General features: G+C 42.3%; 3 protein-coding genes across 5 annotated transcripts; 2 read left to right on the top strand and 1 right to left on the bottom strand.

Annotated features, from left to right (window-relative positions):
- Positions 1 to 368: 368 nt before the first annotated feature.
- pif1 (PIF1 5'-to-3' DNA helicase homolog (S. cerevisiae)) lies at positions 369 to 7,582 on the top strand. Of its 3 annotated transcripts, none has more exons than XR_008832511.1 (12): positions 369 to 428; positions 678 to 1,244; positions 1,396 to 1,519; positions 1,797 to 1,922; positions 2,088 to 2,241; positions 3,085 to 3,199; positions 3,758 to 3,864; positions 4,602 to 4,741; positions 4,978 to 5,084; positions 5,187 to 5,274; positions 5,464 to 6,559; positions 7,080 to 7,127. XR_008832511.1 is itself a non-coding variant. In XM_056420413.1 (12 exons), the coding sequence occupies exons 2-12, from the start codon at positions 693 to 695 to the stop codon at positions 7,302 to 7,304; spliced, it is 1,848 nt and encodes a 615-aa protein (XP_056276388.1). In that variant the 5' UTR covers positions 369 to 428; positions 678 to 692; the 3' UTR covers positions 7,305 to 7,582. The 3 variants fall into 3 exon arrangements, 2 of the variants coding, with proteins under 2 accessions (XP_056276388.1, XP_056276387.1); XM_056420413.1 differs by having other exon boundaries at positions 5,500 to 5,609; positions 7,080 to 7,582; XM_056420412.1 differs by having other exon boundaries at positions 5,464 to 5,609; positions 7,080 to 7,582.
- Positions 7,583 to 7,722: 140 nt separating this feature from the next.
- On the bottom strand, positions 7,723 to 9,555 carry LOC130197656 (cytochrome b-c1 complex subunit 6, mitochondrial-like). Its single transcript, XM_056420444.1, has 4 exons — positions 9,449 to 9,555; positions 8,964 to 9,020; positions 8,226 to 8,387; positions 7,723 to 8,065 (listed from the first exon to the last, which is right to left on the bottom strand). The coding sequence occupies exons 1-4, from the start codon at positions 9,494 to 9,496 to the stop codon at positions 8,033 to 8,035; spliced, it is 300 nt and encodes a 99-aa protein (XP_056276419.1). The 5' UTR covers positions 9,497 to 9,555; the 3' UTR covers positions 7,723 to 8,032.
- A 122-nt stretch (positions 9,556 to 9,677) lies between these two features.
- On the top strand, positions 9,678 to 13,290 carry nsun4 (NOP2/Sun RNA methyltransferase 4). Its single transcript, XM_056420438.1, has 8 exons — positions 9,678 to 9,802; positions 10,285 to 10,504; positions 11,003 to 11,186; positions 11,449 to 11,603; positions 11,693 to 11,850; positions 11,954 to 12,078; positions 12,231 to 12,363; positions 12,543 to 13,290. Exons 1-8 carry the CDS (start codon positions 9,710 to 9,712, stop codon positions 12,684 to 12,686), a joined length of 1,212 nt encoding a protein of 403 aa, XP_056276413.1. The 5' UTR covers positions 9,678 to 9,709; the 3' UTR covers positions 12,687 to 13,290.
- The last annotated feature ends 6,307 nt before the right edge of the window (positions 13,291 to 19,597 follow it).

Genomic DNA, 19,597 nt, shown 5'->3' with positions numbered 1-19,597 from the left:
TATACACACCATGTCAACCAGTTAAAATTACAACATTTCACAGTGAGGGTGACAATACAAATAACAAATGACCTACATAAGGAATAGAGAAAACAATACTGTATGATATTTAAATAATCGTATGAATATCACTGTTATTGTGAAGAGGTTTGCTATTTCCGGATAGCCATGCGTATTTCACATAAATGTGACGCCGCAGATCATACCACCAGCGATTGGACGGTGCAGCCACAGGGACGGCCCTCCTCGTTCTTTCATTGGGTACTTTATTAAACCCCCTCTTCCTGATTGGCCCAGAGCGTCACTCTGCTATTGGCTGAATTCCCACAACGAAAATTTGAAAACCGTTGCTCATGCTCACGGAGTGAGAGCTACACGGAGAAAGGAAGAAAGACACCGATCGGGACGTAGTCTGTTAAAAGACAACGGTAAGAGCTGAATAAACGTTTTCCAGTCACTATATTCAAAGTTTAGTTTGCTGACGCTGTTATGCTTAATTGTTTCGTTATGATCTAACTCAGCAGTGTCAAATGTTTGTGTTGATTAAATTAAGCACAGCTGCGGTGATCTTACAATGCTGCAGTTCAGGGAGTTAGCTCTTCATTGTTCAAATCTCCATCTTAAATCGCCTGAGCAAGCGGATTCCCCATTAATTAACTGTGAACTCTTTTATTTAGCAAAAGGTTTCAGCAATGTTGGACCGGGAGGACTGTGCCCAGCTGCAGTGCTGTGTGACGGTGGAGCACCTGAACGCCTGCGGCCAGGCCACCCGGAGGCAGGTCATCCGGAAAGCCTCGGTGATTCTGGGCCGGAATGAGTTCCAGGACATTATCCTCCGGGTCCACGACGCTAAAGTCCCGCAAAATTACCATCTCAAAGAATTCAAGCTTTTTACAAAGTTCGTCAGAGAAGGGAAGTGCACCGTCAAACTGCTCCCCGAAAACATCCAGTTGCTCTTCTCCAACTGCCCCCCTGACCGGCTGAACCTCTTCCTAAAAACCCTGAGCATCAAGCACCAGGCCCGGATGAGCAGCAAGCCGATGACCGACCGAGAGAAGCTCAAAGCCGGCCTGCCCCGCAGCTTCGAGGCCATCAGCCCGCTGCAGCAAAAGGATATCCAGAAGGTCAATGAGCTGAGGAGTACAGAGGCGCCCAGAGGGCTGACCGACCGCACCAACAGGACCACCGCCGCTGGAAGAGGACAGCAGGTCAAAAGGTCGAGAAGTGACACTAACTTCAGCCCAGTGAGTGGAACACACACACACACACACACACACACACACACACAATGGAACAAAACGTTATTTAATCTTGTCTAGCAGACATGTTACCTCCTGAATTAATCCCAGACTTTGTCTTTTGTATCTCATCAGTTGAATGTGTTGATGGTTTCAGGTGAAAAACAACCCGAGCAAGAAGCCCATCCTGTCTCTGCCATCCCGTAAGCTGAATAAAGAACAGGCCGCTGTCCTGACTGCTGTGCTAAGTGGCAAGAACGTCTTCTTTACTGGAAGTGCAGGTGAGTGTGTAACAATAACTATTAAAAATACATTTTCACACAACAACAACAAAAATATGTTTGCTTGATACATTCTGTAGAACTGTCTCACTTCATGAAATATGGTATCCATTATTGCTACTGCTTTTTAGTAAGTACATTTTGGGCAGTTTGTTGTTTTCATTTTCGGCAAGGGAATTTGACGTCAATATTTTTATGACACTTTTTGGGCGGTTTTCCTCTGGCAATAAGGGACATTTTTGGTTTTACGCTCCTTTAAAAAAAATGTGTTTTACAGGTACAGGAAAATCCTTCTTACTGAAGAGAATCATGGGGTCTCTTCCTCCAAAAAGCACCTTTGCCACAGCCAGCACAGGAGTGGCTGCATGTCACATCGGAGGAACAACATTACACAACTTTGCTGGTGAGTTGTCGCGTCCCTGAGGAAAATAAATGGACTTGATACAAATATGTCTCTGTAAATAACAAATACGTGGTGGGAGATGCACGGGTTATTTTTCCTGTCAACAAGTTACTATATACATATTATCCCTTTATTATACCTTTCCTTTGCTCGTGCTGCCTCCAGGTATTGGCTCCGGCTCTGCCCCGCTGGAGCAGTGTATCGAGCTGGCCCAGAGGCCCGGGGTGCTGCAGCACTGGACCAGCTGTCGACACCTCATCATCGATGAGGTGTCCATGGTGGAGGCCCAGTTCTTTGATAAGCTCGAGTCGGTGGCAAGGTGAGACGACGCTGATGCTGCAGAGTATCATGAAGCAGGTTACAGATGTGGGTTTTTGGAGAGTTTTAACATGTGTTGGGCGGTCTGTGGGTCATTATTTATTGCTAAAGGCGTGTGCATATTTTCTTATGATGTATAAAATTGACTGTACAATATGTAGACTTTTAGCATGTATTTTCAAAACATACTCGATGCAAAATATAATCACATTGACAGTATTTTATACGCATTGTTATCCTGAAACTATTTAATATCATATTTAAGATACTGTGCTAATGTTAGCTAGCAGCGCTAACCACAGAACTAAATGATGCATTGGACTGATTTATAAATGTGTACATAATACACAAATTATACAAATACACGAATCTGTCCACTGGTTGATATGACTCATTAAAGCTCTTTCAGTCTGCTTGTGTACACAAACCCATTTTTACTATATTAAACAAACTTTTGAAAAGTAAAGTAAGGTTTGAGCTGTGTATTGAACAATTAAATAGACTAGAAGTTATAAATCTCTATAAAAAAATGTTTTCATTCAATTTCCAAACACTTTGGTAACGCTTGAGATTTTACAAACTCCTTTCCGAGACTCAAATGTCCGTTCACATTATGGCGTTTGTTTTCCTGATTACTGACAGCATTTCTGTACAGTTGGACTTACAAGTTGCAAGAAGAAGTTTAACACATTAACAACGGCCATAATAATTCCAATTAGCTTTTTGTTACAACGTATGGTTCCAGTTAGAATAGGTAATTGATTGGTGCTCTGATTTTGAAACTGTTAAGCAGTGATATGGAAGTTGTGCCACTTCACTTCATCTTCTCGCTGCCCTCTTGTAGGTCGGTGAGGAGGTCCACTCAGCCGTTTGGGGGCATTCAACTAATCATATGTGGCGACTTCCTCCAGCTGCCTCCGATTTCTAAAGGAAAGGAAAAGGCCAGCTTCTGCTTCCAGGTCAGACCACCGTGGATCTAAGAACTTACCTATTTGTGTTCCTCCTTCATTTAGTAACACTGGTCAGTAACCTGAACGGATTGGTTAAAAGCACCGGTAAATGCATGTATGAAACAATAAATTATATTGTTTACATTTTCATTACGAGAACATTTTTAATCCTCTATCATCCATTCTGATTTAATGCAACAATAAAGCAATATATACTGTTTTAATAAAGATGATGTAATGAATTCAACAGAATTATTTAACTCGTGATATGAGATGTGTTAAAAGGGAATTATATTTTTCTGTGTGTGCTTGTCTTGTCTAAATGGAAGTAAACACTGGGTATAAAAGGCTGCTGTGCATTGGGACTGTAGAGGTGTTCCTATTTGTGTGTTTACATCAGTGTTCCTGATAGAACCTGCTAGTCAGTACCGTTTCAAGTCATTACAAATGTTCCTGGACTGTTCCCATGAGTCAGCATCTGTCCTACACACAGTGTGTACTTCCTGAGGAGCATTCATTGATATTAGTATTATCATTTCTATTGTATACAACTTTCCCCTCCTCCAGGCCAGAAGTTGGCGTAAGGTCATCCAGGTCAACATGGAGCTAATGGAGGTGTGGAGGCAAACTGACCAGTCCTTCATCTCCCTCTTACAGGCAGTGAGGGTGGGCAGGTGATGTAATGGGCACTTATCTCACACACACAGGGGCGGTTTTTCCTACAGGTGGTATAGGCAGCCGCCTAGGGCGCCATTCAGAGAACTGCGCCCCCATCTATATCTCCAACCAATATTTTGACATTTAAAAAATAAATCTAACATGAGTTGAAAACGGAAGGGGTACGTACCTCCTTGGTGTTATCAGAACATGCTAGCACAGTGAGGCGTTTGGTTAGAGTGTGTGTGTTCAAGAACTTTGAAGAATTAGTGAATAATATGTGCCACAAGTGACCCAGACCTTCTAAGATTGTTGTTTGCCAGCCATCAACAGAACAGAAAACAAAAAAAACATTATTTGCAGGCGACGAGGGAGTGAATGTGCACCTGATCAGGGGGGCGTGGCCGGAGCGTAGTTCAGCACAGACGTGACATTTTCTCAGGGATTTTGTTCTTTATTTTATGTTCGTTCATTGTTGCGATCGTTGTTCTGTTTATTTGAAAGAAATTCAGTCTTGCAGGGCAAAATAGCTCGCCTAGAGCGCCAAATGTGCTAGGGCCGCCCCTGCACACACACACACCGTTTCATTGCTGAAATGTGTTCTTTGTGCTGCTAATATGATTCCAGTGCACACCCATTACCAAATGTACATTTTAATGTGTTTATGTGCGTAACCAATGCCTGTCAAGCAGTTGCAGGTTTTTCAAGAATATCGTTTTCTAAAGGAAACGTTATCTTACTTTAAACCATTCAGGGTGACGGAGGAAATCACAGCGAAGCTGAAGAACAGCGCCTACCAGCCCATTGAGAGAGACGGCATTCTAGCGACCAGGCTGTGCACGCACAAGGACGATGTGGAGCTCACAAACGAGAACAAACTCCAGCAGCTGCCAGGTCAGACGTGTTCTCTTTGATTAGCTTTTATTTTTCCGCTTGAACAGGTGTTACTATGTTTGGCTCAAATCACAGTAAAAATAAGCTTGTTAGGAACCTATTTCCACAAGATATTTTCAGTTTCAGCCAGACAATAGTTATTTTCTGAAGTATCTGTCTGCCTTTTTGATTTGTTAGCAATAGCTTTACGTGATTGTTTACGTTTCCTATGTCGTGAATCTTCCCTCGTCCCTCAGGGTCAGTGCGTGTGTTTGAGGCCCTGGACAGCGACCCAGCCCTGGGGAAAACGATCGACGCTCACAGCCCCGTCAGCAGACTGATCCAACTCAAAGTTGGAGCGCAGGTGAGCGTTTGTTGAGACGTTGCACTTTTCTTTTGTTTTGAGCGTACTGTGCTCAATTTGAGTGAAGACGCTGTTTGAAATGTAACTCTTGTTCTTTTTAAGGTCATGCTGACTAAGAACCTGGATGTTGCTCGAGGTCTGGTGAACGGAGCGCGAGGCCTCGTGGTGGCTTTTGAGCCCGGAAAACATGGTCGGTAATTTGATTAATTATTATCTTGAATCTTCTCAGAAAATCCAGAGTTTATGGATGTTATATATTTAGTTGTAATAACGTGTATGCTTAGTGGCAAGAAGAACTCATGGTCAGTCATGATCAGGTCTTCACAGTGCTGGTAGATGCTCGTCAATCCATGTCCTGACTCATTCCCGGTTTCCTCAGGACTCCCACGTGTGCGTTTCCTTTGTGGTGTCACAGAGGTGCTGAAAGCTGAGCGCTGGGTATTTAAGTCTTGCGGTGGGATCCACCTGAGTCGACAGCAGCTGCCACTCAAACTGGCCTGGGCCATCTCCATCCACAAGAGCCAGGTGAGAACGGGTTTAGCCACAACTCTCTCAAAACCAATATGATGACGTCGCTCTTTGGGGAAGACTCCTTTCAGTGTTGCCATGGGACACCAGTGCTTTGCGGTCTGTGGTTGTCTTTGTGCAGACATTCCTCAGCCACAGATGTTAAATGTTTTAGGTCCCCTAATAATAATAATCCATTTAATTTATATAGTGCTTTTCGAGGTACTTAAAGACTCTTTACATGTTACACTCATACACCATAGACACAGCTAAGGGGAGACATTCAGGGTGAAGTCTCTTGCTCAAGGACACATCGACTAGGGCGGTGATTGAACCGCCAACCCCCCCTGATTTAAAGACGGACCTGTTAACCACTGACCCACAGTCGCCCCTAACTTGTTCTAGCCGTCTTGTCCAGCCGTCTTAACAAACTGGTTAGGAAGGCTGGCTCCATCATCGGCTGCCAGCTGGAGCACCTGGAACAGGTGGTGGAGAGGAGGACGTTGAAGAAACTGGTGTCCATATTGGACCACCCTCTCCACCACCTCCTACAGGGACAGAGGAGTACTTTCTCCAAACGTCTCCTCACGCTCCGCTGCCACAAGGACAGATACAGGAGAACATTCCTGCCGACGGCTATGAGGCTCTACAACAGTTCACCTCTTGCCAGATCACCCTAACCCTTCTTATATTTGTGTTTTTTATTTTTATTTTTATTCTTGTGTGTTGCTGCTACTGGCTCGACAAATTTCCCCTTGGGGATTAATAAAGTATATATCTATCTATCTATCTATCTAGTGCCTCCAGCAGGCCAGATTTTCACTTGTCCAGTAAATTATCTCCATATCTAGGGGAAGGATTGGAACAACATTTAGAGCTGACATGGTGACCAGCTGATGAAATAAATGATTGGGGGGTTCCTACTTGGTTTCAACATCCCACAGCAGGCAGAGAGAAACTCAGGCAAGGTGAGTGAGAACAGGCACAATAATGCTATTTGATGAGGGAAATTGCTAAAGGCCAGGTCAGACGCTCGGCACACCAACCCGGTATCAACGCTTCCCTCAAATGAGCTGTAACTATGTAATCACCATCACTCAGCTGCCTCGGCACCAGCTCCCACAGCGAACTGACCTGAGACTCGGATATTGGTCGGAGAGGAAAAGGGTCCCTAGGTAATGGAGTTCATTGGTCATGACCAATGTGTGCTCTACAGCAGAGGAGCTAAAGCACTGGGAAATAAGAAGGAAAGCTCACACCTGCAGCCCCTCCGAGGAAATGAGTGGACGGAAAAGAAATGATATAACTGGGGAAAAACCAGTGGGCGGAGGTGATGCCCATTGTGGCTTTTGCATCTTGTATTTTACACCTTTTGTGTAATACTGTACTATCCATCCTCCAATGCTTTATTTAAACTATCCAAATGACTTGTATGACATTGAGTCGTACAATTGCTTTTCTGACCTGTCTGTTTGTTGTTCATTCTAGGGAATGACACTCGACTGTGTGGAAATCTCTCTGGCGCGTGTGTTTGAGAGCGGTCAGGCCTACGTGGCCTTGTCTCGGGCTCGAAGCCTGGAGGGTCTGCGGGTGATGGACTTTGACCCCCGTGTGGTCAGGGCAGATCCAGACGTTCTCATCTTCTACAAGAAACTAAGGAAAGAGCGGCTGCTCATGCAGGCCTCCATGGACGACTTTATTGGCAATGACTAAGAAACCTCAGTGAGATGGTGAATCAATTTACATCTGCTGTGACATTATGCACTGTGTGCATGAATTATCTCAATCATCATGTTGTATTCCTTTTGGGACAATTTGGTTTTCTTAAATGAAGGCAACAGGCATCTACACTCAGTCTACATCGTGGTTTGTTTTTGCAGCACTTGAATTTACACTGCCACCTTCTGGTCATTTTTAGAGCTTATTTGTCTGCCTTTTTTATTTCTTATTTATCATGACTATGTATTCCAATAAAATGTGTCTACACATCTCTACATGGATCAGTTTTAGGGCCTTCTGCATGCCCTGCCATTACTCACCACCACACCACACACGTCCAGCAGATGACTGAAAGAAAAGATCTCCCACTTATGTGTCAGAGTAATCAAGTGTTGCAATGATGCAACTCAAACACCTTGGATAACAAAGAATGTTTATTTTTTTTAGTCAGCAATGCATCCATGGCCAAACCTGAGAAGAAATATGAATTGCCAGAGCAGCATGTTTGCTTTTGCAAATTAACTGACAAGTGAGATTTATGCCCTCATTACCTACAAGCAGTGACTCATTTTACAGACTGCTTCTGACACCATCTACACAAGTATGCACTGCACGGAAAAAGTGACATGTATTTAGTCCAAGAACCTTCTTGAACATTAATACACAGGAGAACAGGGCAATTGTGATGATTTTACAGCTGCAAGTGGAGCTGGCCAGGAAGGTTATTTCACGCTATGAAACAGCTTGTGTGACACCTATAAAGAGAAGGAACACAATCAGCATATTTCTTCTTGAAGAAAAACTTCCACAAATCAAGTCAAATGCAGTCTGCTTTCTCAAATGCCATTTGGGCACTGAAAGTGAAAAGGGCACATCGTATTATTCCTCATTCCACCCTGTCTCACACACACTTACACAATGGTCCCGTGCATGCAGAAAGTCAAACAATTCTTCTGTGCATTCTTCCAGGGTGCTTGTTTTGGAGCCAACTCTGGCTTCACAGGTCTCCAGACGCTCCTTGTAGTGCACGCAGTGTTCAGTCTGCTCACACTTGGTCCGTATCGTCTCTAAAGGATCCTGAGAGGGACACGTGGTGCATTATGGAGTCAAAATATACTATAATATAAAGGTAATTATGCAGAACTGTCCATGTTACAATAATGTGAATACTATTGGAGTGACACAATGTCTACATTACTTTAATGTTGATGCAGGTAAAGATGGGGCTAATTTAATTTTACATTATATACTGATGGGTAGTAGCTTGTGAACCCCAAGGGGTCAAAGGGTATCTTGTCTCTAATTCATTCATTTAGTATACTGTACTAATATTGATCTGTAAAGTAACTGAAGCAACCCAAATAAATAGTGGATTAACAAAGTACATCATGTGTCAGTGAATTTAGTGGAATAAAAGTATAAAGCTTTTGAGAATGAAGATACTCAAAAATGTAAAGTGATGTACAGTCCCATCGTGCTATAGCCTACCAACCTAAATATCACAACTCTCAGGTGGCCTCATGTAGTCTGCTTATTTTAAAGTTATTTTACATGTCTAATTTCCATATGTTCAATATGTGTGTTCAGTTTTAAACATAATTCTTTGAGTTAAACTCAAAGAATATTCATTAGATTCATGAAGCACAAACGTACCACCATATCTTCTTCCTCCTCCTCCTCCTCTTCTTCCTCAGCTGGCACATCTTCCTCCTAGTTAGTGACATTAATTTAATGGGCATGCAGTTAGTTTGGGGGGGGAACGTTTACTTGTTTAAAGGATACATGGGCTGTATTACAACCAAATTCGACCCATAAATAATGATACAATTAAAACACATTTTAGATTATCATTAATATTTGAGTGGTTATTTTAACCAACAGGAAATACCATCGGTGCAACCAGAGTTACCATGGACCTTCACAGTAGAGCCGTGCAATAAATCGCTAAGAACTCTCACTCGTGCATCGTGTTTGTTACATTGTAGCCTTCTACGTTTAGCAGGAACCTAACACGTCTTCAAAAGAGCCGACACTGAACCCAGGCTACTGCGCTGAGGTGTGTAACGTAACATGGCCAGACACACGTAAACATACAAAAAGCGACTAAAAGTACAAATATATCGGTCTTTTCTAAGTACCTCGTCCTCGGGGTCGCCGTACGTGAGCATCTTCCTCTCAAATACCATGATTACGACTGAAATTCTCCTGCACCGCTGTTCGTTGAGGACGTGAGGTCGTTCAGACGGAAGAAACGACGAGAAAGCTCCCGGATGTTTCCTTAGAACGCTTTCTATTGGTTAAAAGCGGTGACTGAAGTTCCCCTGGTCCAATCAATGGTGGCGGAACCTTTCATTTGAATGTTAGGGTCACGACGGACCAAATAGCTGTTGCACGTCAAGATGGCGCTGCTCATGGACACCAGACTTTTTCTGAGAAAAGTTAAAGATTTACGGTGTTTAACGCCAAGACGAAACCGAGTGAAGGAAAAATGGGTACGTTATCAATACAGAAATAGATACAACAGTTGATAGAGATCCTAATCTGTAAAATAATGTACTCCCTCATATGTGTAAATATATATGTTTCAGTTTGCTTCGTTAGCCACACAGCAACATACACGACGTATTTGAATGAAAGTATTACATTTCACTTTAAATACCGGTATCGATACCATGGCGAATTGAATCAATGAGAGTTTGCGAAAAGTTTGACCTCTAAAACTAAGAAATTAATAAATTATCGTTATGGTGAGTCTGTTCTCTCATACAGTGTAATATTATCTAGATCCTTTTATTCGATTGTTATTAATGCATATACAAGTGCGTGCATGGCAGTTACCCGTGCCCATGCGAGTTAAAACCCTGTCCCAATTGTACATGTTTAACTGAACTGACGCTAATTAACCTCACAAAATAAAACATCAAAGTAAGTCATCATTGTATATCAGCATGTTGACCTCTCTGCTCTCGGACAGGCTTTCAACCGGACCAAGTACCCTCCCACCAGCCTGGCTCTGCAGCACTTTGATGCCACCCACAGCCTCCAGCTGGGGCCGCTGTGGCCGTCAGTCCGAGCAGCCTTGCTGTCAGAGAAGAAATACGGAGCCCTGCTCAATAATTTCTCCTATGATGTGGTTCGGGCAGACCTCGAAGCCCAGGGATGCAGAGACTTCCTTCGTGACACAGAGACAGAAGGTAGGTGTGCATTATCCAAGGCTCAATCTACGTACTAATGCTAACTCAAGCATGGCGTGCAGAGCTTTTATTTAACTTTATTTCTATTTAATTGCACTTTGGTGTCTTGGCTCCCTTGGAGACATATTCTCATGTTTTTATCTGAGCAAAAAATTAAGGACCATTAATGCTGAATCCTATTTTTATTTGTTGTTGGTGAACAAGCCTCTTGATAATTAGTTTTTCAGGAAGTAGAGGTCAATTTGAAATAAATATTAATAAATATATTTATATACTAGTATTCTAATTCATACTTTTCCAATGAGTGTGAACTTTAGTTGTAATTTAATGTGATGTATAATATTTAAAAAACAATGGTTGATCACTGTTTGTTTTATTTATTGCAAAAAGCCACTTGCAAGTCATTCTTCTCTGAAGACTTCAATATTAAACTTTTTTTATTGAGTTTATAGACGAGCACAATATGTCCTCATATGATCTATTCTACATTCTTCATAGTTTCTGGTGCACAGCCATTCTTGGAACAAGAATCTGAGGTTGTGGGCGATGAGGAATCCAGCGGTGTTTCCATATCTAAGAAATCTGGCATTGATGGTCAGCAGCTATCTCCTCTCCACCTCAGTCCTCACATCAAGTGCTTCGTGTTTCCAAGAGGGGATATCACAAGATTCAAGCCCGCTAAGTAAGCTTATCCTTTAATTATTTGAAAATAATGTCAAATCAAATATAAAAAGATAAGTTTCATGCATGCTGTGTTAGTCTTTTACAATCTGCTAGTTTGTTACATAATAATTACATACTTTTTTTTCTTCTATTTTTAATTTCAAATTATTTTAAATCAAAGTGGTTTGACATTCAGAGAACTGTGTTCTCTTCCATATGAACCGAATGTACAATGTTTCACTTTAAGTGCATTCTAATTCTTTGTCCTTTGTCCTCTAAAGACCAGACAGTTGTGGCTTGTTGGGTTACTATCTCATGGACGCAGCCTCTCTGCTGCCGTGTCTCGCACTGGATGTCCAAGAAGGTCACAATGTGCTTGACCTCTGTGCTGCTCCAGGAGGCAAGACCTTGGCTTTACTTCAGGCCCAGTCTATAGGTAAGAGGACTGCTCTCATCCTTTATCCTCACTTGGTGCTGTTGATCTGTCGGTCGGTTGTAGTTAACGCTCCATTGTTTGCTTTCAAGGTTTTTTGTGTGTCAATGACGCCTCAGTGTCTCGGACAATGCGACTGAGAAAAGTCCTCAACAGCTACATTCCTAAGCCTCTTTTTGATGAGAAACTACGCATCACCTCCTTTGATGGCACCCTTTGGGGGGAAATGGAAAGGAACACTTTTGACAGAGTAAGCTAGTGTCATGTAATCATGTGGCCAGTGCCTGACATATTGCTGGAGTTATTCAAATACAACCACTTTGTCCACGTCCTCTTTTCTATCCGGTCTTCAGGTCCTCGTTGACGTCCCCTGCACCACAGACAGACATTCACTGATGGAGGACGACAACAATATATTCTGTAAGAGCAGGACCGGTGAAAGAAGAAAGCTCCCGCAGCTACAGCTGGAGCTACTGATGTAAGTGTTGGCTACAAGAGAAGGATAGTGCGGTTATTTGTATGCAGTTACATTTCGTCACATCAATATATATATATATATATATATATTAACGTTACAAGTTAACGTGATTATTTTATATGAAGTGCACAACCCTCTTCTCCATCCTGCAGGGCTGGAATCGAAGCAGCTTGTCCAAGTGGGGAGATCCTTTACTCCACCTGCACACTTTCTCAAATCCAGAACCAGAGTGTGGTGGAACAGGCAATCGCCTTGGCTCAAGAGAACCACGGCATCAAGCTTCAGGTCAGTGCCATACAGCGTTATAATCAACAAGAAATTGTATATTAGAGATTCAGAAAATACAACTCGTGATAGTGGAAGATAAACTATCATTAAGGTTCTTGAATTTCAAGACTTTAATAATAATTGAACCTTTTTATTTTCCTCTTTCGCCCATGTTTCCTGATCATGTCTACATTCAGGTTGTTGATCTGCGACCCCTCACACACATGTTCAGGAAAACCTTTCACTTCGCTCCCGACCTCCACCTGGGTGAGATGGTAGTCCCACACTTAGCCGCTAACTTTGGTCCCATCTACATGTGCAAGCTACGGAGGCTCACATAGACCGGTGACGGCTTCGCCTCTGGTGGACATTTGAATGACTGTTACGGCTTTATGGACTCATGAGAAGATCCTCTTGACTCGTCTGTCTGTATACACTGTAACTGTTGGAGCACCGTTGAAGGAGAACCTTTCGTCATGGTGGTGGACTGTTGACTCACTGGGCTGCAGCTGGTTAAATGTGAAAGAAACACGCAAACAATCCAGTTGAAGGACCTGGACCATGACATTATTATTGTGGACAGCATTGAGACGCTTGTACTCAATCAACAGGAACACCAAATTCAATGTCAGTTAAAACTCACTCCACTCGGAAAAACTTAAATGTCGAAAGTTTTTTGGAGTGAACCAGCTTTTTAACTGTAGTTTTACGTTTTTACCTGTAGGTGGCAACAGAAGCTCAAGATTAAAAGTGTTCTGTGCCCATGAAAGGGTTTCACTTTACCGAAACACACATTTCCATCAGAATCACAAGCTCTCTTTAAGCCTGAAATGAAAATGTGGCCGGCTTGTTTCATGATTATTCATTAGGTTTGATGGCTTTGCCTAATAATGCGATGTGTGGGTATATATGTGAAGACGGCATAATAAACAAGCAAGTAATGACTTTTTTGACCATTTGGTTTCTCACATCTGAATCTGTGAAACTTTCATTATTATATCTGGATTGACTCTGTTTTGCATTGACATCACTCAGAGTTGAAATGTTTCCTCTTATCACTGCCTAATGTGAGCAGAGAGCTGCCTCTTTTTCCATCACACTGCCGATGACCCTTTATGTTGTCCTGGCCCGGCAATGTAGCGTGGAAAAGGTGTGTGTGTGTGTGTGTGTCTAACGAGTACACCATCCACACCTCACCGTCATTAAGCTGCTCCAAGTGCAGGAGCCGACTCCCATCCCCGTGCAGGGATGGACTGCAGCCATGCGGCTCCCAGATGAACATTAAAGAGGCAGCAGAGAGCTAAAATGGGACAACTCTGCCTGTGTTGCCCTTCCGCTTTTCTATTCCACAGATGAGTGCAGATAATGTTCTGTGCGATTGTGAGTGATTACTGCATTACTGCGGTAAAAGGGGGATGTATCTGGGAATGCAGAGGGAATTAATGACACATAAAAACTATTTTTGTATTGACTGCTTTCGTCTCCAAGGCCTTGAATGCCTCTTCGCACATCTTGTGATTACCTAAACGTATTGTAAATATATGTTTCCTATGGGCTCTTACATAAATTTACATGTTTTAACACTCGGGAGACGGCAGAGTGTTAGAGATCAGTTACTCTCTATTCTGCCTGTCTATAGACGCGACTGTCGGTCTGCTTTAATATTGAATTAGCCAATGAACCGCTGTGTGTGTGTGTGTGTGTGTAAGCCTGTGTTAGGCAGATATATGCTGTGTATTAAAAAAGATGAATGTCATGGATTTAACTCTACAACCATGCTTCTGTAGCATTTACAAATACAATTTCAACATTGCTTTCTTTTATAATAAACATGTAAATCACTGTAATAGTGTTATGTATTCAACTCGAGCCACACAAGCTTCTACTGAATGAATAATGTTGCACCCACTACTAATAATCTCCACATATTTAATCTGAGCACCTGCAGTGTGTTAAATGACAGCAGCAGGGAAGAGCTGCTGAAACTTTAACCTGGACAGTAAACTAATCTTCGGTTTGTCTAAATTGGTTGAAGTGAAGCTTCAGTTTGTGTCTTCGGCCCAGACGCTGTAGCGGTGAATATTACAGTATCTTTCTTTAGTTAAGATGCCCTCTGTGAGGCCGCTGTAGTCTGTGTATTTAAAGCAGATGCTGCTGTTCTCCTGTGGTGAAGATCAGACGTGTGTCCCAGTTAGCAGTGGGAGAAGGGATTTCACACGTGGGGGTCTTTGTCCGGATGCACTGAGGAGACTGAGCCCAGCAGGACCCGGCTGCTCTCAGCCACAGGGCACATAGAAACATGTAGTATACAGGCTTTTTTTTTTATTGTTCAGATTACAGTTCTTTTTTTGGACATTTCTGAATCTCCATTTCCCTTCACAGACATCCAGGTGTCTTTTAGTGGAAGGTTGATTTGAATGACATAAGCTGAAACTATAGCAGTATAAAGACTACAGCGGTGCAGGTGATTCATTCTCTTTAGTTAAAATGGACTAAACTAACATGTTTATTTGAAGCAATTGTGAACAATAACAATGTTGCAAATCAATCAGCAGGCACTATTGACAAGAGCATATCTTTATATAATATTTGTAGCATAGCAAGGGTTGTCAATGCTCTTCAAAAATGTGTAAATATTCTCATTATATCCACACTTCAATCAATTAATCAAATGCTCTGTTAAAAAATGAAAAAAATGCAATATTGGTGGCTGTCATTCAGCCCGGATGTATTGATCTGACGACCTACCTGCTTGTACCTGAGTATTCTCGCGCTCGTTACCGAGTCTTTTACAAGCTGCTAGCTTGACAGCTGACCATTTTTGTTTTAAATTCCTTTTGAAAATTTTGGGAGAGAGGGAATTTGCAGAATTACTTTTTGTGATTATTCTTTTTCAATCAACAGTTTCCTGTAAATGAGTTATGTAACTACCCATTAATATGGGAATATGATATTACGTACCATGAGAGGTCTATTCACACAGGCTTGAGAAGATGTGCATCACATATTGTAGCCTAGTCTTGCTTTTGTGTAACATTTGCTGATCTCACATGATATATTTACCTTTTGTTGCAGTCCATAGCTAGAAGTGCCCTCTCATGACTTCAGACTGCCCCATACTTCAAACAAGCTTTGAGTATGAGCCATAAACTCAATATGTGATCGGAGCATTCTCCGGTCGCCTCACATGGACGGGCTGAGAGCGCTCCTGTTGGGCTCAGTGAAGCCCGCATTGGAAATGCAACCGCAGGTTTAGGCTGCAGCCAGATTAAGAAGAGAGAGAATGGGGTTCTTCTTCTCTCTAAGAAGATTAGCCGGGGAGGGGCGAGATGGCAGTAAGAGTGTTTAAGAAAAAAAGGACAAGAAGAAAATGGAAGATGAAGTGGAACTATGGGGGGGGGCAGGATACACAGTTTAGCCACCTGTTGTCTGACGCTCGATATAACTCCTCTTGTTGTTTCTATCTTTATAACCCTCTATCGAAGTGTCTCGCCTTATCCATTATTAAACAATTTAGTAGTAAAGGTTAAAAGGTCAAAAAAGGGCAACGATTGCTTGTGTTTTGCCCTCAAGCAACATGTTTCAGTTTTATTTATTTGAGCATTAAGTTCTCAAGCAAGTTTCTGCTTTTTTTGCATGTAAATGTGCAGCTGTGAGCCTCTTTGTACTGCGCTACCCTCTCCATTGAGTTGCTGCTGGTGGTTTCCAGGAGGGCTTTGATGTGTATCTGTGCAATGCACTATTAGAGGGATTTCCCTGGACCTGACAGCTTAGAGAATATGCAGCGAAATGTCAATGCCAGTGGGCTAAAAGAATGCTGGAAACCGGATTAGGATCATATTCTGGCAGACCCTGTCACCTCCTCAATGGGCCGAGCTTTCTAATGCTGGCACTTTTCATTCTCGCCTTGGTTAAAACCTTTAAGAGAACCATGGAGAGGAGAGAGAAAAAGAGCACTGATTGAATGGTACACTGTGATTTGTGTGTGTGTTTGTGTGTGTGTGTGTGTGTGTGTGTGTGTGTGAGAGAGAGAGAGAGAGAGAGAGAGAGAGAGAGAGAGAGAGAGAGAGAGAGAGAGAGAGAGAGAGAGAGAGAGAGTCAAAGCAGGAGATACAGCAAACTAGTGAGCCTGTGTGAATCAGATGCAGACCTTACTTGTTTCAACAGATATGTAAACAGTTTCTTAACTCTATGGCACAAAGAAAAAAGTTGAGTCAAATAGTAATGTGTATACTTTAATAAAACAAGAGAAGTTAGGACTACTAAAATGTTAAGTAGAATCATCTGACATGATTAATTTATTGCTGCCACAATGTATTGTGCAATTTATTTCAGACCTCACACACTCTCACACAAATACACACATGTCATCACTTGCTTAAAGGAAAGTAGATGGAGGTACGTTTGTGCCTATAAATAGGTGGTTATGGGGTACGGTGGTGAATATACAGCCCTAAGTGTGAGAGATGGAAGCACCTGATCCAGCATCAGGGGCTCAACACACTTGACCCTGCAGCAGTACAATCTAGCAATCCCTGTTCAACCCCCAGGGGTGTGTGTGTGTGTGTGTGTGTGTGTGCGTGTGCGTGTGCGTGTATGTGTGCGTGTGTGTGTTGGTTGTTAGAGAATATTTGGAACAAGACTGTTGTGTTACTCTCTCCCCATGGGAGGAAATGCTGCCGTGTACCTGAACAGATTCCAGCGCCTGGATAACAAGGACATGTACCTCTGCTCCACACTGGTATCAGTCACACGACCAGGACGCCCTTGGCTGAGGACACACATGTGGTGTAATAAAGCACAGAGAGGTTAGGGTGCGGTGTAGCGTCCACATTAACGCTGCTAATCTGGTGAGATCATTACCCTCGATCTGAGGATAGTGGTCGTTCATAACGGTAATGTTCTCAATGCAGCAGGCGAGGTGCGTTTGTTATTTACACACCAAGGTGGAAATATATGTTAACGGCTGATTCAATTAACAGCAGAGCAATGTCACAGCCACGTAAAGTGTGCCGTGGGAAGAGCAAGGGCTCCGTTTTGAGTGTGAGAAGCCTGATTGCCCCGCATGTGTTAGAGTGTGTGTGTAGGAGGGTTGGGGTGGGGTGGGGTGGGGGGGGGCTTTGACAAACCATGCTGTTAAAGATATAATAGCAGCATAATCATCGCCCCAGGCTGTCATTCGTCATATAATAGCCTGCTTATTCATTGGGGATGGCTTATGTCTCAATGAGGCTTTTTTCTTCTCTTTTTATTGTTCTCTTAATTTCACTCCTTTTCCTATCCCTGTTTCGTCTTGATGCTTTTCTTCTTGTTACTGCTCCTTTTCCCTCTCAACATCACCTTTTCCCTCGTCGTCTCATTTTTTGAGCCTGCAATATAAAATCTTAACTATTTGACTTGACTTTGCCAAAATAGACCAATAGATGTAACAGCTTGTGTTAAATCTATACGATCCTAAAGCTGAGAGAGTTACTCCTATTTCTATAGTCATGCTGTTTATTTCCTTTTTAATCTGAAGCACATCCATATGTCATTATTTGGACATAACCTCTTTCTGTTTAAATATGCAGCACAGATAGTCTTCTTTATAAAGATCTTCAAGCAATGTTTTTATTTGCGATTATTTTACAACAACACTTCAAGTCTACATGGTTATGGAGAGGTAAAGAAAACAACACTCTCCCTCCCCTCAACCATTATAAAGCTATCTATCACTGGACCAAGTAGTTTGACAGAGACGAAGGGGGAGGGGGAGGGGGGGGGACGACATCATTAGAATAATAACAACAACAGAACTCAAATAGAGTCGAGACAGCAGGACACAGAGGACTCGGGTCGATTCACTGAAATCTGTTCACTGTCTTTGACTTCAGGCTTCTTCCTTCTGGAGGAGAGAGTTGTTCAAGACGTTTGTTCAGTTGTTTCTTTCTCACATGTGAATGAACCCGGACCGTTACACAGAGGGAGGAGGGGAGGAGGGGGAAGAGGGGGAAGACAGGGCTGCCGGTGAACTGAGCAAATACAATCTTACAATTTAACAGCTAAAAGAATTGTATCTGAGTCCATTATCAGTTATACAACATAATAGGAACTTTACAATTACTTTACCAGTAAACATTAATAGATAGACTTTTTTGTATTTTACATATTAAAATAATGTGCATTTTTTTCATTTGAAGACATTAGCTTCCAAACACATTAACAGAAAACATCAGAGACGTGTGTGATTCTCCTCAAGTGCTATCAGTCAGTCTGACTTCCAGTGAACAGCTGCATGTTTCCCCAAGAGAATATTAAGGCGAATAAATGCTGACAAAATATGGGTCAAGACTTTCATCCAAGCGTCCAAATTTGTTTAACATATTTTTGTTTTAAAATGAAATTGATCCCCTCGTGGTGAAGTGAATCATGCTGCTGCCTTAATTGTCTGTTTCCTCGGTCTTAAATGGTATGCATGTTCATAATTTCATTTTCCCCGGCTCCCTCAGCCCAGGGCCAAATGTAATTACAGGCTTTGAGAATTTAGTCACTGAAATCATTTTCTCATTATCAAGCTAGCCTCTGTACAAAGTGGCATATTACTGGCCATTAAACTGGTAAATTAGTCACTTTTAATTATGCTGTTGAGGACAACGTGACTGAAAGTTTATTTGATATGTATGTTCTGTTATGTAGTACATGCGATATACATAACGATGTTGCTTAATTGAAAAGTCTGGGGCTGCTGTGACAAAAATGTTCTTCTTGTAGCGATACGTTCTTTCTCCTGGACAATGAGCCCAGCTCTTTCAAAAGTGCCTCATTTATTCACATTATTCTTGTAAACATTATATTTGCATTGTCCTTCAAACCGAGTGCATCCATCATCAGCTGCGTAAATCAGGAGGACTGTAATTGTCCTCTGAGTTGGGAAATTAATTTGATCCATTTCATTATTCAAACAATGTTTTATATCTTATGGATTCTCTTTTTCCGAGGTTACACTTTTGAACCTTGAGCTGCAACTGAAGCTAAGAGGAGTCAACCAAGTGTGTGTTGGCTTTACAAAGCTGTTAAATATTGTTCTGTAGGTCCAGTGCATGATGGCGTGTTTTATTTTTGGACATCTCTGCATGTCCTGTGCCCATGTACTCGTGAAAGGGTCACTACACGACTCCTAAAGAACTATCACAGACCCGCAGTGGGATGGACGGGGTGATGTGGAGGCCGAGGCTCTGGCCTAGTTTACATTGTCATCCATACAATCTGATTC

The sequence above is a fragment of the Pseudoliparis swirei genome, chromosome 8 (assembly GCF_029220125.1).
Source record: "Pseudoliparis swirei isolate HS2019 ecotype Mariana Trench chromosome 8, NWPU_hadal_v1, whole genome shotgun sequence".
Lineage (NCBI taxonomy): Eukaryota > Metazoa > Chordata > Actinopteri > Perciformes > Liparidae > Pseudoliparis > Pseudoliparis swirei.
Note: the sequence above shows the minus strand (reverse complement) of the source record. Positions and strands in the feature narration are given on the sequence as shown.

What these genes read in the sequence shown, in the direction of transcription:
- nsun4 (XM_056420438.1), top strand. Translation starts at nt 9,710, where the DNA reads ATGGCGCTGCTCATGGACACCAGACTTTTTCTGAGAAAAGTTAAAGAT. An exon ending in TCGTGACACAGAGACAGAAG is followed by an intron (nt 10,505 to 11,002) that starts GTAGGTGTGCAT and finishes CATTCTTCATAG; the next exon opens with TTTCTGGTGCACAGCCATTC. An exon ending in ACCACGGCATCAAGCTTCAG is followed by an intron (nt 12,364 to 12,542) that starts GTCAGTGCCATA and finishes GTCTACATTCAG; the next exon opens with GTTGTTGATCTGCGACCCCT.
- LOC130197656 (XM_056420444.1), bottom strand. Translation starts at nt 9,496, where the DNA reads ATGGTATTTGAGAGGAAGATGCTCACGTACGGCGACCCCGAGGACGAG. An exon ending in ACGGCGACCCCGAGGACGAG is followed by an intron (nt 9,021 to 9,448) that starts GTACTTAGAAAA and finishes GTCACTAACTAG; the next exon opens with GAGGAAGATGTGCCAGCTGA. An exon ending in AGGAGGAAGAAGATATGGTG is followed by an intron (nt 8,388 to 8,963) that starts GTACGTTTGTGC and finishes TGTCCCTCTCAG; the next exon opens with GATCCTTTAGAGACGATACG.
- pif1 (XM_056420412.1), top strand. Translation starts at nt 693, where the DNA reads ATGTTGGACCGGGAGGACTGTGCCCAGCTGCAGTGCTGTGTGACGGTG. An exon ending in CAGGCAGTGAGGGTGGGCAG is followed by an intron (nt 3,865 to 4,601) that starts GTGATGTAATGG and finishes TAAACCATTCAG; the next exon opens with GGTGACGGAGGAAATCACAG. An exon ending in TCTCCATCCACAAGAGCCAG is followed by an intron (nt 5,610 to 7,079) that starts GTGAGAACGGGT and finishes TGTTCATTCTAG; the next exon opens with GGAATGACACTCGACTGTGT.